This window comes from Platichthys flesus, chromosome 17 (assembly GCF_949316205.1).
Source record: "Platichthys flesus chromosome 17, fPlaFle2.1, whole genome shotgun sequence".
Lineage (NCBI taxonomy): Eukaryota > Metazoa > Chordata > Actinopteri > Pleuronectiformes > Pleuronectidae > Platichthys > Platichthys flesus.
Window position 1 is genome coordinate 16,713,869 of NC_084961.1, and position 13,942 is coordinate 16,727,810.

General features: G+C 37.9%; 1 protein-coding gene across 3 annotated transcripts; it reads left to right on the plus strand.

Annotated features, from left to right (window-relative positions):
- The first annotated feature begins 988 nt into the window (after nucleotides 1–988).
- Nucleotides 989–13,716, plus strand: LOC133972523 (uncharacterized). Of its 3 annotated transcripts, none has more exons than XM_062410028.1 (8): nucleotides 989–1,426; nucleotides 3,087–3,272; nucleotides 4,737–4,826; nucleotides 6,023–6,112; nucleotides 8,885–8,984; nucleotides 11,625–11,774; nucleotides 11,865–11,909; nucleotides 13,261–13,716. In XM_062410028.1, exons 2-8 carry the CDS (start codon nucleotides 3,093–3,095, stop codon nucleotides 13,509–13,511), a joined length of 906 nt encoding a protein of 301 aa, XP_062266012.1. In that variant the 5' UTR covers nucleotides 989–1,426; nucleotides 3,087–3,092; the 3' UTR covers nucleotides 13,512–13,716. The 3 variants fall into 3 exon arrangements, with proteins under 3 accessions (XP_062266012.1, XP_062266010.1, XP_062266011.1); XM_062410026.1 differs by having other exon boundaries at nucleotides 993–1,426; nucleotides 11,862–11,909; XM_062410027.1 differs by lacking the exon at nucleotides 989–1,426 and having other exon boundaries at nucleotides 1,551–3,272; nucleotides 11,862–11,909.
- Nucleotides 13,717–13,942: the final 226 nt, after the last annotated feature.

The window sequence follows — 13,942 nt, forward strand, 5'->3', positions numbered from 1 at the left end:
CATGCTTCAGACTGTAGGGACCATAGTCAAGCTAATGTCATCACATTGGAAACCCAAGATTTAAATGTGTTAGACAATCAGTGTTAGGAGTACAGGTTTTTATTTAATTTGCATAATCTAGTGACAATACAGGAATAATAGAGAATGACATATGGTAATTATCGAAATGCTAGCTTTAAGCTGCTGTGGCCCACTTGTTCTTTCTCAAAACATCAATTTTACTCATAAATTATACATAAGACAAGACGTGGACAGATTGCTAATGATGCCAACTAGTCAGAAAGCGACAAGTGTTGACGACCCCAATGACCATTTGGGTCCCTTGTCCTCAGCTGGAACTCACTGAAACATTTCTTGTCTGAATTTCAAACAAACAGCCACAAAGAGATGTAAAACAACGACCAAGAGACGACTGAGGACGACCGCCAAGAGATACAAAAGGATGCAGGACACACATGATCAGCACCAAGGCGAAACCAAACGACAACAGAGTCGTGCAGAGGGTTAGGCTTTTTAAATGCAAAGAGACGCAAGACAAAAGGCCAAATGAAATGTGAAACAAACGCTGAGGCTTCAACTATTACAAATAGAAGCAAACTGACAACATTGAAGCACACCACAAAACGACCACATAGTGATACAAAGTAGTATTGATAACAACTATAACTACATACCTTTGCTATCTACCTTGATTAGACAAAACTGAACTTTAACTTACCATGAAATTAGTGAAATGCACAGTTTTTAAAAGTTAGTCATTCTGTTTACTGTGCACAACAAACACAGCCGGAGCTCAGTGAGGACTCATTTAATCCTTATTTTACATTAGTATAATAAGTATCTACGATAAAATCCTATGTGAAAATTGCTGAGAGAATTAATACTAAAGCAATAGCACCACAGGATGACAACAAAAATATGTTAGGAGACAAACAAAATGCAGCCCGTCCTTGAATGTGTGTGTGTGTGTGTGTGTGTGTGTGTGTGTGTGTGTGTTGGTAGACATGGTATTCAGGGACAATTTACCCGTTTACACACCAGCAATCCGCGGACCTTAGGGTAATTTGAGGACTATGCCAAGGTCCCCGAATTTCAAACAATTTATTTGCATTCGTGAGTGTCTGAGGAACATCCTCTCTCATTTTCGTTCATAGTCCTTTTTTACCATAAACCTGTTTTTCGGTGTATCCCAGTGTATAGCACAGCGCAACCTATCTGTGGTGCTTATACTGCACTCTCATACACATTTCTGACACACACGGTTCGATTTTGCCGCCCTTTTCACTGATTGGTTGGTTTGAAAAGTGGGTGGCGTCTACAGGCAGTTCGCTCCAAGGACCGCCCCGACTGACGGCATTTAATCTTTAAAGCCCATTTGAAGCAGCTGGCGACCTAATGGAAGCAGTAGAGGATTTAAAACATACAGGTAAGCATTAAAACTTGTAAATAAAGTAAATAATTGCATGAGGAAGGATTTTTACACCATAACAATAACTTATTAGTTATTAGTTAGTCTAAGTTTTTTTTTTTTGATGCATATTTTAATGGAAATAAAGTAAGGCTAAACTAAATGGATATTGGCATTAGGTTGTTTTTACAGCAGTGCTCACGCATGCTGTTGAGGCCTGTGTTACCTGCACAAGCCTGCACTAGTAGTAGAGCTAACAGCTACCAGCTCTCAGCTGCAGCAGCTTCATAGTAGGCAGGAGAGGATCAGTCTTTTGTTTTGGAGGAATGTGCCTCGTGCTGTGTTGTGTAACCAGCTGTCTTGTGGACAAGAGAAGGTGAGGATGTTTGATTCTTGTTCATTTTAAGCCACAGTTGCTTTTCATGCCAGTGGAAGCTGCGTGTCGGGAGTGGCCATGCCCCCTCGTTGAGGTGCATGCTTCACACACATGATAGTAATGAGCACAGGTGGTGGGGATGAGGACAGAACATTTGAGCAGTTAGAGTGGTGTTTGTGTGCTGAAAACAGCTAAAAACAAAATAACCAAATCTTATGTGATTAAAAAAGTAAGCTAACCGTGTTTCCACAGAGGTTTTTGGCTGTTATCGTTATTATGAAGGTGTAAAGTACAATAGTGAGGAGAAACAAAGCTGTGGTATAGTAACTGGTGCAGTGTGTGCCATTTAAAAATGCTGTTTAATGTTCATGTCGATTATTTAACTATTCCATAGCTAAAAGCAAGGATGAAATGTCAGCAGGTTTTATTTCTATTTCATATTTTTCCCTGAGACTGGGTTCTGTGTATGATAGAGACTCACAGCACTCACGTTGTCTAACATAGTCTTTCTAAATTAACATTTTGCATCTGGTAGAAAACAGGTTGAGCAGTTTATTATTTCAGGTTGTTATTTGAATTAATACAAAATGATGAAAAACTAATCACATGTCAGAAGCACTGATGTGATAACATCCTAAACCACTGTCCTTGTAAATGTCATAAAGGACCTTGGATCAGAAATCTGAACCCAGGAGTGTGCTATCGCACAATAGTCAAGTCATGCTGATGCTGCTGTAAATATAATTGAACGTTAATGTAAAGTTATATATGTAGGTTAAGTTCTTGTTTGAAGAAGCAGGACAAGGTAAGTGAGTGAGGAGGAGATATAGAGACTGAGGATGATCATTTAAGCAGATGAAAGACTGTATTGATTTGTGTGTTTGTTCCTTCTGGGTGATAATGATGGGACATCAATCCCACAGAGGTTCAATGCAGCTGATGTAGTTATAGAATCTCTGTACACTGAGATTATGTTACATTAAATGGTAGAGAGGTCAGTCTGTGGTCCAACACAGCTCTACACTAGAACAGACATCATCCTCCTGTTTATATTTAGTTCATGTGCAGCCTATTTCTATTGTAGAAATGGGTTTCTACCTTTTAATGGGCATATGTAAAGAAATTAATTTCGGTAAAGCATTAAGTCCTTTTGTATTAAATTTAAACTTGAATGTTGATTTATCAGCTCAGAATATGGCTTCTGCTCAGATGCCACATGTACATTACTAGACTTCTAGTACATAATAATCATAACAACAATCTTCTTTTTATTATGTTACTCTGGCTTTTGACACTGGCCAGTGAATCATGCAGAGGCGAAGGCGCATTAATCTCCAGAAATCTGGAGGGATGTCATCAGATGTCCAACATGGTGAGGTACCATCCACATCAAAGCTTTCTACAAGAACTCAAAAGAGGTCAACACATAAGGCCCAAAAAAAGATGCCTGCAGGGACATCAGCTGGTCGTCTTGAATGCTTTATTAAGGTATGTAACAATTTCAAGTTCATGGTTTGTGTAAACAGTTTGAAGCTACTTTTGGATGGTATGTGTTTGCATATTGATTGATTGTGTGCGTAAACTTAAGGAGGCACACCAACAGACTGTCCTCTTCTTGCTCTCATCACACTCTTCATTAGTGTTATTTTCCTGACCATCTCTTACTGCTTCAGCTACACTTAAGCCACTTTCACACATGAAGTGCACTCTGGACTTTGTTTGGACATCAATTAGTGGAACTGTAAGTGTGACCGCAAATGTCAGATTCAGTCACACCGGAATTAACAGGTCTTTAACGTGCCAGCTCCCTAATACAAAATCTGGGTAATGTCTGATATGTGAATACAACAGGTAATAGTCTGCAGGATTCACAGAGTGCTAGTGGGTGTGTTCATGATGTTGATGCATAATATGTACTTTAACTGCTTCTTACTTTTTTCTGATGGCCTGTATGTTATTTTGCACTCTTTTGTTGATATTTGATAAGTTCAAATACACGCAGTTTCGTTATTTTTAACATTAGTGATGAGTCCTTCTGCTGCATGCTCTGACGGTGCTCCTCCTCTCAGCTGATACAATTTGACATTTGCAGTAATGAGATCGCATCTGACAGTCTCTTGCGTAAGCTGCATATGTAAAAAGTGTAGGGTTAGGGTTAGTGTGTGTGTGTGCTGTCACCTGAGTGTATTATGGTGTATAAGGACAATGGTATTTAAGGACAATCTCAGAGGACGTCTTTCAGAATCTAAGGCAGAATAACATTTGAGTGTGTGTGTATTAAGCTCTGACACCAATATGACTTGGGTGGACCATACGTTATTTGGGGTCCCTCCCGTAGATGGGGTTGATAGTGGCATTACTATGGTATTTAAGAGTACTTGTACAACCTGCATTTGATCTTTATGTTAGTTTAATGGGAGTGGTAAGTTTTCGTATTCATGATGTATGTCACAGATGTGGACCTGGTCACCAATAATGCATGAAATGCAAGACAAGATCATATTTAAAATCAATCAAAACAAATCTAGGCATGTTAGAGGCCTGGAGTCAGACAGCAAAAAGCTCACAGCCACCAATCACAGGTAGCGTGAGACCAAAATGGGTTGTCAGAATATAAAGAAGGAATCAAAAATCAAATTCATCCGTCACAATTAACTGTGATTAGTATAGTTCTAACAGCTTGCAGGCTGCCGTAATCAGACACTTCAGGTGACTACAAATACTTCCAAAGGACATTTTTCTCCCCACAAAATACTTGGAACCACAGTCATGATGACTGTCACATAATGTTAGAGGTATGAAGATGTAAAACGATTTAGAGAGGTTCCACTTTTGCTTTTTGTAAGCTGTATGTGGTCTTTTTCATCCTGACCTCAAATATCCCTTTTGACTACTGCATTCACATTACATTACTTTTTATTCAACTTTTCTTCCATTCATTATCTGCTACAGATGACGACCGAAAGAGGCCAGATTGAGATGACTGCAAGCAACCTGAACCAGTCAAGTCCAGTGCTTGATCCAATCACAAGGATTGGACAGGTAAGTGAAGTGTGCTTGATGACATGAATTGTGGCAAAATGTAGGGTTAGGGTTAGTGTGTGTGTGTGCTGTCACCTGAGTGTATTATGGTGTACAAGGACAATGGTATTTAAGGACAATCTCAGAGGACGTCTTTCAGAATCGAAGGCAGAATAACATTTGAGTGTGTGTGTATTAAGCTCTGACACCAATATGACTTGGGTGGACCATACGTTATTTGGGGTCCCTCCCGTAGATGGGGTTGTTAGTGGCATTACTTTGGTATTTAAGAGTACTTGTGCAACCTGCATTTGATCTTTATGTTAGTTTAATGGGAGTGGTAAGTTTTCGTATTCATGTTGTATGTCACAGATGTGGACCCGATCTCTTGCGTGAGCTGCATATGTAAAAGGTGTAGGGTTAGTGTGTGTGTGTGCTGTCACCAGAGTGTATTATGGTGTATAAGGACAATGGTATTTAAGGACAATCTCAGAGGACGTCTTTCAGAATCGAAGGCAGAATAACATTTGAGTGTGTGTGTATTAAGCTCTGACACCAATATGACTTGGGTGGACCATACGTTATTTGGGGTCCCTCCCGTAGATGGGGTTGTTAGTGGCATTACTATGGTATTTAAGAGTACTTGTACAACCTGCATTTGATCTTTATGTTAGTTTAATGGGAGTGGTAAGTTTTCGTATTCATGATGTATGTCACAGATGTGGACCCGGTCACCAATAATGCATGAAATGCAAGACAAGATCATATTTAAAATCAATCAAAACAAATCTAGGCATGTTAGAGGCCTGGAGTCAGACAGCAAAAAGCTCACAGCCACCAATCACAGGTAGCGTGAGACCAAAATGGGTTGTCAGAATATAAAGAAGGAATCAAAAATCAAATTCATCCGTCAAAATTAACTGTGATTAGTATAGTTCTAACAGCTTGCAGGCTGCCGTAATCAGACACTTCAGGTGACTACAAATACTTCCAAAGGACATTTTTCTCCCCACAAAATACTTGGAACCACAGTCATGATGACTGTCACATAATGTTAGAGGTATGAAGATGTAAAACTATCTAGAGAGGTTCCACTTGTGCTTTTTGTAAGCTGTATGTGTTCTTTTTCATCCTGACCTCAAATATCCCTTTTGACTACTGCATTCACATTACATTACTTTTTATTCAACTTTTCTTCCATTCATTATCTGCTACAGATGACGACCGAAAGAGGCCAGATTGAGATGACTGCAAGCAACCTGAACCAGTCAAGTCCAGTGCTTGATCCACTCACAAGGATTGGACAGGTAAGTGAAGTGTGCTTGATGACATGAATTGTGGCAAAATGTAGGGTTAGGGTTAGTGTGTGTGTGTGCTGTCACCTGAGTGTATTATGGTGTACAAGGACAATGGTATTTAAGGACAATCTCAGAGGACGTCTTTCAGAATCGAAGGCAGAATAACATTTGAGTGTGTGTGTATTAAGCTCTGACACCAATATGACTTGGGTGGACCATACGTTATTTGGGGTCCCTCCCGTAGATGGGGTTGTTAGTGGCATTACTTTGGTATTTAAGAGTACTTGTACAACCTGCATTTGATCTTTATGTTAGTTTAATGGGAGTGGTAAGTTTTCGTATTCATGTTGTATGTCACAGATGTGGACCCGATCTCTTGCGTGAGCTGCATATGTAAAAGGTGTAGGGTTAGTGTGTGTGTGTGCTGTCACCTGAGTGTATTATGGTGTATTAGGACAATGGTATTTAAGGACAATCTCAGAGGATGTCTTTCAGAATCTAAGGCAGAATAACATTTGAGTGTGTGTGTATTAAGCTCTGACACCAATATGACTTGGGTGGACCATACGTTGTTTGGGGTCCCTCCCGTAGATGGGGTTGTTAGTGGCATTACTATGGTATTTAAGAGTACTTGTACAACCTGCATTTGATCTTTATGTTAGTTTAATGGGAGTGGTAAGTTTTCGTATTCATGTTGTATGTCACAGATGTGGACCCGGTCACCAGTAATGCATGAAATTGCAAGACAAGATCATATTTAAAATCAATCAAAACAAATCTAGGCATGTTAGAGGCCTGGAGTCAGACAGCAAAAAGCTCACAGCCACCAATCACAGGTAGTGTGAGACCAAAATGGGTTGAGAGAATATAAAGAAGGAACCAAAAATCAAATTCATCCGTCAAAATTAACTGTGATTAGTATAGTTCTAACAGCTTGCAGGATGCCGTAATCAGACACTTCAGGTGACTACAAATACTTCCAAAGTGCATTTTTCTCCCCACAAAATACTTGGGACCACAGTCATGATGACTGTTACATAATGTTACAGGTATGAAGATGTTGAACTATCTAGAGAGGTTCCTTTTTTCTTATGTTTTTTAGCAATACTTGTTCTTTTCATCCAGACCTCAAATATCCCTTTTGACTGGTGCATTCTCACTATGTTATTTTTTATTTAACTTTTCTTCTATTCATTATCTGCTACTGATGACGACCGAAAGAGACTTGATTGAGATGACTGCAAGCATCTCAATCAAGGGTGGGGTTGATAGTGGCCTTTCTTTAACATTCAAAGTCTGCCAACATCTTATCATGAGGGAAACGTTAAATACAAATTTACCTTTTTGCCAACGGTAGTAAGATACGGCTATTCAGACTACTGAACAAATATATTGGTGTCTCAAATGGGCTGTCTACAAAGTAACACTGTAAGGAGATTCTGTACTACAATTATAATCAAAAATATTCCATTCACTTTACATTAAAAGTATTTAAACATATACTAATAAATATTATGAGTAAAAAAATGTATTGGATTGGATTCTTCTGGTGTTTCTGGTGTTCTGCCTGACCAGAAACACCAGAAGAATCCAATCCACTTAAGTTGTGGTTTATTCCAGTCTTTGTGCAGAGCAGCGGCAGGTTATATGGCTGATACAGACAGGTGGTAGCTGGTCAAGGCAGTTGAGGCTGTTTTATTTAAACAGAAAATATGTAATGCGTTATCACTACACGTTAAACTTAAAACATAGGAAGCTAATGTTTATGGCTACCATGTAACTATTAAGAGCTAATTCAGTGTTCTGAATTAGCATTCTAACCAACAATTCAAGTATCAGAATACTGCAACATTTACTAGGAACAAAGGAACTCACATTTCCAGTCAAACAGTTGTTGTATGTAGAGCACAGGGTTATTCTGCAGGTCAGGGCTTATACCTGAACTCAATCATATATACTGTATATTGGATTGAGTTCACCTCTTAATGATAGCAAATTTGTCCAAACTTAGTGTTGTAGTACAATCAATACGTGACCACTGATGTGTGAAGTGATTTTGCCAAAGGTGTATATGAGTGAAGAATACCCTCCAAGTATAGTATCTCTTTTTTACTTTGTAGATGGTTCCTGTGCACTCTTTGTTTTAATGGAAATTAGGTTGTAGCTCATTTTCTACCTTTTCTACAATTGGGAAGGACTGTTTGTGTTTTAAGAACGTTTCTCCAAGGAGCTATTGATCCGACAGTTGAGGATATTTCCAATTGTAATATGCATGGAGAAAGTCTGTTCTACTGTTCTGTCGCTCTGTACATACATTAACTTATCCCGTGCTCAAAAAAGTAATGGATTAATCAAAACTTGTATCTCATGCAATAGCATATTGAGTCCTTAATTTAATAAAACATTGTCTCAATGACCATCTCTAAGGTATTTAAACCTATTCAGAGCAATACAAATCCTGCAAACTAGTGTTTTTAATTGCATTGTAAATGGATTACACCTTTTTAGTGGGATTTTTGTTGACCTACTGCCCAACTTAGATGCATGTGCATTGTGTCTATTTTAAAGGGTATGTCAATCATGATTACAGCACCGTATAAATATATAGTATATTCAATCTGCTTTTTATTAATTTTGTTAATTGTTACTCATAAGTATCTTGAAAGATTTACCAATACATTTTTTTCTTTTTTTAAAGGAAACCAACTAATACAAACAGATTGTGAAATATCTTGCTTTTCAAATGTTAGACACAAACAAATGTTTCACTTTTGTTATTAGTGTCCGAAACATCGCCTAGTGTGCGCAACAATAGGCTCCTTGGACAAGTGCGTTCAGTGTGTGGGACCTGTATCCTCCTTCAAGTGGCTTCAATGCGAAGGTGAGTTTTTAATGGAGTATGTGGTAAATGGTAGTAGGTGGATGAATGTGCATTGTTCTAATGTATGACTGACCACACTGTAAAGAAAAACGGGTAAAAGAGATTTCATGATGAAATGAAACACTGCAACATCAATTTGGCAGCAAGTGAATAATTGTAATTCCAAAAATATTATGATTACTTGAAGAGGTCAATTTTGCCTCTTTTTCACTGACAAGGACTGAGTTAAATGGATCTAAGTTATCTTTTTTTTTTTTTTTAAACTGTAGTGTTTATCTACAAATCAGATTTATACAGTTTACAGTTCACATGTCTTTCTTTATGTCATACAACACCCATTTTTTCCACTTTGTTATAGAAACATCTTCCTTCAGTCAAAGTTGGTAGGTCATTCTCTCCATAAAGTTTATTTCTCTTACAATCCCTAACCATTGTTTTATGGTAGGAGATTCAGTTTTGTACCAGTTTCTTGTTATTGTTTTCTTAGTTGCAATCAACAGTATCTTGACTATATATCTATCACTTCCAGTTACACTTTCAGTTACATTTCCAAGGTACATAGTTCTCTAATGTTTGTCGTCCTGTAATAAATCCAGTTTGGTGCTCGTCAATTAATTCTGTCATGAAATTCTGATATCTCCCTGCTATAATGGATGTGTATATCTTGTAATCTACATTCAGTATAGAAATGGGTCTGTCATTTTTACAATATTCTGCGTCTTTACCCTCCTTGGGGATTACAGATATGATTGCTTCATTCCATGAGGGTGGCATTCTACCTTCCTTAAGGGTACAGTTAAAGGATGAAACAAGGAGAGGGGTTAGTTCTTCTCTAAAAGTTCAGTTCCAATCCGATGGAAAACCGTCACTGCCTGGTGATTTATTTGCCTTAAGCCTGGATATTGCCTTAGTTATTTCTTCAGGAGTTATAGGTGCTGTGAGAGCATTATATACCATGTTAATCCCTTGTTGTTTCCTAATTCTCCTTGCGAGAAGCCATGTGCCTTTAGGGCCTGTTTCATAATAATCTTGTTTCAGAAATCTAAGTTTTTCTCTCTATTTCGCTCCCTAATATCATATATTATCTATTTCCCCTTTAATATCCTTTATTTCTTGTTGGATTTGGGCTGTGTAAGTAGTTTGGCATTGTACCTCCAAGATTTTTTAGTCTTTCCACTAAGTTAAGATAATTTGCCTGCTTAAGTTTTTTTTGTCTTGACGTGATGGCTATTAATTTCCCCCTTATCACCGCCTTCATTGTGTTCCATAAGATTGTTGGGTTGATTTCTTCTGTGTCGTTTTCCTCAATGCTTTTCTTTATTTCATTTTTAATTTGTTCAATCGTTGTCTTGTTGTTCAGTATGCTTACATTCAGTCTCAAGGTAGAATTTTTCTTTTTATGCTTGTTGTGTCTACCCTATGATCCATTATCATGTGAAAATCACCAGCACATATCACTATACCTTCAGATTCTAAGGCCATGACTGAGAATAATGATTTTAAAGAATTGTTTAGTACTCTCTGGAGGAGCATGTACATTTATTAATGTAACCACCTCTTTCTTTAATTTCCCCTTCACCATAATATATCGTCCCTCTGTAAATCCTTGATTTCTTTGAGACACTCAAAATTATTTGAGTTTTGTATAAGTATTGCCACACCTCTTTTGTTGCTTTGTTTACATTTACTGTAATAGGTGTTTCTAAAACCGAATTTCTTCAGCTTTTCATGTTCTTCCTGGGAAAGGTGTGTTTCCTGCATGAAGACAACTTGGGCCTTAAGTTTTCTCATTTTCAAAATTATCTTAGATCTTTTAATTGGATTGTTCAACCCATTAACATTTAACGACACTAACGATATGCTGTTCATTTATAACTTCGGAGAATGGCGTTATACATTTCTTTCGGGCCCTTATTGCAGCCATGAGAAAAAAACAACAGCCCAAAGAACATTGAGCAACTCAACACTGAAAAAACAACGAACTAAGACAGTAGGCACTTGCCCCCCACGTTTCCCCTGTGGGTTGAGGGGAAGTTCCCATGAAATATGGGGGCACCTCCTTGGTGAGGTCTATTCTTGTTATACAGATTCTCTTGAACATCTGTCTCATTATAGCTCACACATACACCATCCGATCAATCCTAACAATGAGGACTATTAAGTCCAATCACCCAGATCCACCTATATACAAACCCTTAGACTATTTATCTTCAATGTCTTTTATGTGTTATCTTTCACTTACTTATTCATGTAGATGCACTCACATACTTTATTAGTCCATTCCTAAGTGATCTTTTTAGATGTGTAGTCAAGTGCCCAGAGCGCAAGTGATTCCTTGAGATGATATCTTCCTGTATGCACATCATTTAACGTGCTTTTCATTCTGAACGTCAAATCAAAAACATCTGGAAGTGCCTTAGTTCACTGGTCACTAACTTTTTCTTAGAAAACCTCGGAAGTTCTAACATATATTGTTTGAGCACACAATGGCTTTTTCTGTTTAACCTTACCTTTACCCTTGTGGATTTACCTAACTCTACTATAGTGAGCTAATATACAATTTCAAATTGTTAATTGATTAATTGTTAGCTTTTCATGTAATGATGATATATTCATGTTAGTTTTAATACCTTTTCCCAGAGGAAATTGCATTGAGTGACACTGAGACCAAGGACAGTGAAGGCGAGTCAGATGACAGTGACACAGCCGTCACAGCATCAGAGGCTGGAAATGCTGGTTGTGCATTAGCTTCTACACTCACAAAACAGGTCCAGGAAACTGCAGATTTTGGTAAGTTGCCATACCCTAAAGTTATGTTTCTATTTCTAAAATGTACCTTTTCCAGTGAAAAAACGACTTCTGTTGTATTGTGTTTAGCAGGAACTGTGACGTCCACAGTAGATGAGGCTTTTTGTCCGTCTGAAGGTAAGGCAAGTTTTAAGGTATTTAGGAATGGTATTAAAGAAGACTAATGCAATAAATAAAGACAGCATATGATTTAATCGAATAAAACAAAAGTATACAATTGCTGGTTAAGAAGCATACTACATAACTGCAAAGTTGGATTCTTGGTGAGGACCTCTGTTGCATGTCATACTCTGCTCTACCCCTGCATCTGTGCATCCCAGTTTCTCTCTATTGTACTCCAATTCCAAGATTCCATTAAACAGCAGAGTAACAGAGCCGAGTCTTTAATAGTTTTTAAGATTATCTTCCAACACTGCATGTATAATGAAGGACTGCATGTATAATGGAGGACGCGTGTGTGTGTGTAAAATCGAGACTTAGCCATCAGTCGCACAGAGTGCACTTTCAAACTTCTATTAACAAATAACACCTCAGGGTGGAGGTAAGGATTCAACGGATTTGTGAAGTATTCAGTCCGTTTGCTCTAAATAAATAAATACATCGGTGATACTCATGCGTAAAGCTGCGTGATGGATGCACACAAATGGAAGGATGAGGAAATTCAGTTTCAATGATCACAGTTTTTTGTCCCATGGTGATGACTCATCAGTTAATGTAGATCCCATAGATCTGTGATCTTGGATCTTTGTGCTGAAGGGAGTCCAGTATTAGATTGACCGATGGAACAGAACCATCTCAATAGAAACACAGGCATATCAAAATTAATCTGTTCAATTTTATAGTTTTGGGGCATCACAATTTAATTAGTTGCTTTGCGTTGACCCTTTATGGTTGAATGTCCGCGTGCAGATGGGCAGGATATGAGGCAGAGCCACGTACAAACGTTCCCAGGTGAACTCGGGGATTACATGCAGAGCCAGAAGAGACATTGAGAAAGTTAAAATCCACAGCAGAACTGTGGAAAGCTCCCAAGGATGCTGAACAACCTAACTGCCAAGTATACAGGAGAATGGATGCTCATACCAAATATTGATTTTAACTTGGGGTTTTTCTCCTAACAGTATCTAAATAATTCTCAAACTATTAATGGTACTACTCCTATAAGCATCCCAGATTGATCTGCCTAAAACTTGTGCAGAGTACACTACATACAATATGCACCAATCATCCTCAACATAAAAAAATGAATGAATAACATTGTTTGAATATGAATAACTGAGTTAGATAAATCTAGTTGGGAAAATCATATCAAGTGAACCGTGAACAGGTAATAAGTTATCAAGAATTTTCATCAAAGAGACAATTAGTGGAATTAGTTGGAAGTTTTGAAGGATCAAAGTAGTCATCACATTTTGTTATCTGTTTGTGGGACAAATGTTTTCTACATATTTTACTGTATGTCTTCCAGGCAAAACTCATCAAGAACACGATTCCAGAAAAGTGAAAAAGAAGATCTGGTCCAAGGCTGAGGTGGCTGCAGTAATGCGGCACTTCAAAAGTCACATAATCAAAGGAAGACTAGCCACAAAATATGAATGCAGTCACTGCAAGATGGTCGAAGGCTCCGTGCTAGCACAACGAACAGTGCAAAATATAAGGGACTTTGTCAGAAACCGGGGAATAACTGCAAAGAGGCAGACAGAGCAGCAAAAGCTGTAAATCCACTGACTTGTGTTCATTTGTTTTTGTTTGCATTGTGGTTTGGCTGATGCCTTAACGTTTTAAAAGGCCATTTGTTTCTAAAAATGTGTTATTGCAAAATGGATACATGTAATACTTCATCAGAAAAGCTAATGGAAGTTCATAATGGACGTGTGTTTTGTTTGTAGCGTGTGTGGCTGCTAATAAAAAAAAACTCCAGTTCTGTTATTCTTCATTATTTGGTTAAGCTCAGAATTGAGATCACTTATTTTTAAGTGATCCCTGTATATATATTATATTGTGTTCTTATTTCAACATATATCTAAGGTTTAACCTAATTTTATGGTAATAAAATAATGGTCCCCCTTATGCTGTGTTCTGTCAGGTGTGTGTTTTATGTTAATGAGGAGCTATTTAAAAGGTGACGTCATTGTCCCTTTAAAGTCCCA

Excerpts from the sequence above, each read along its gene's own strand:
- LOC133972523 (XM_062410026.1), top strand. The coding sequence starts at position 3,093 with ATGCAGAGGCGAAGGCGCATTAATCTCCAGAAATCTGGAGGGATGTCA. Across the intron at positions 4,827-6,022 it reads CAATCACAAGGATTGGACAG|ATGACGACCGAAAGAGGCCA; the intron begins GTAAGTGAAGTG and ends TATCTGCTACAG. Across the intron at positions 11,910-13,260 it reads GGCTTTTTGTCCGTCTGAAG|GCAAAACTCATCAAGAACAC; the intron begins GTAAGGCAAGTT and ends TATGTCTTCCAG.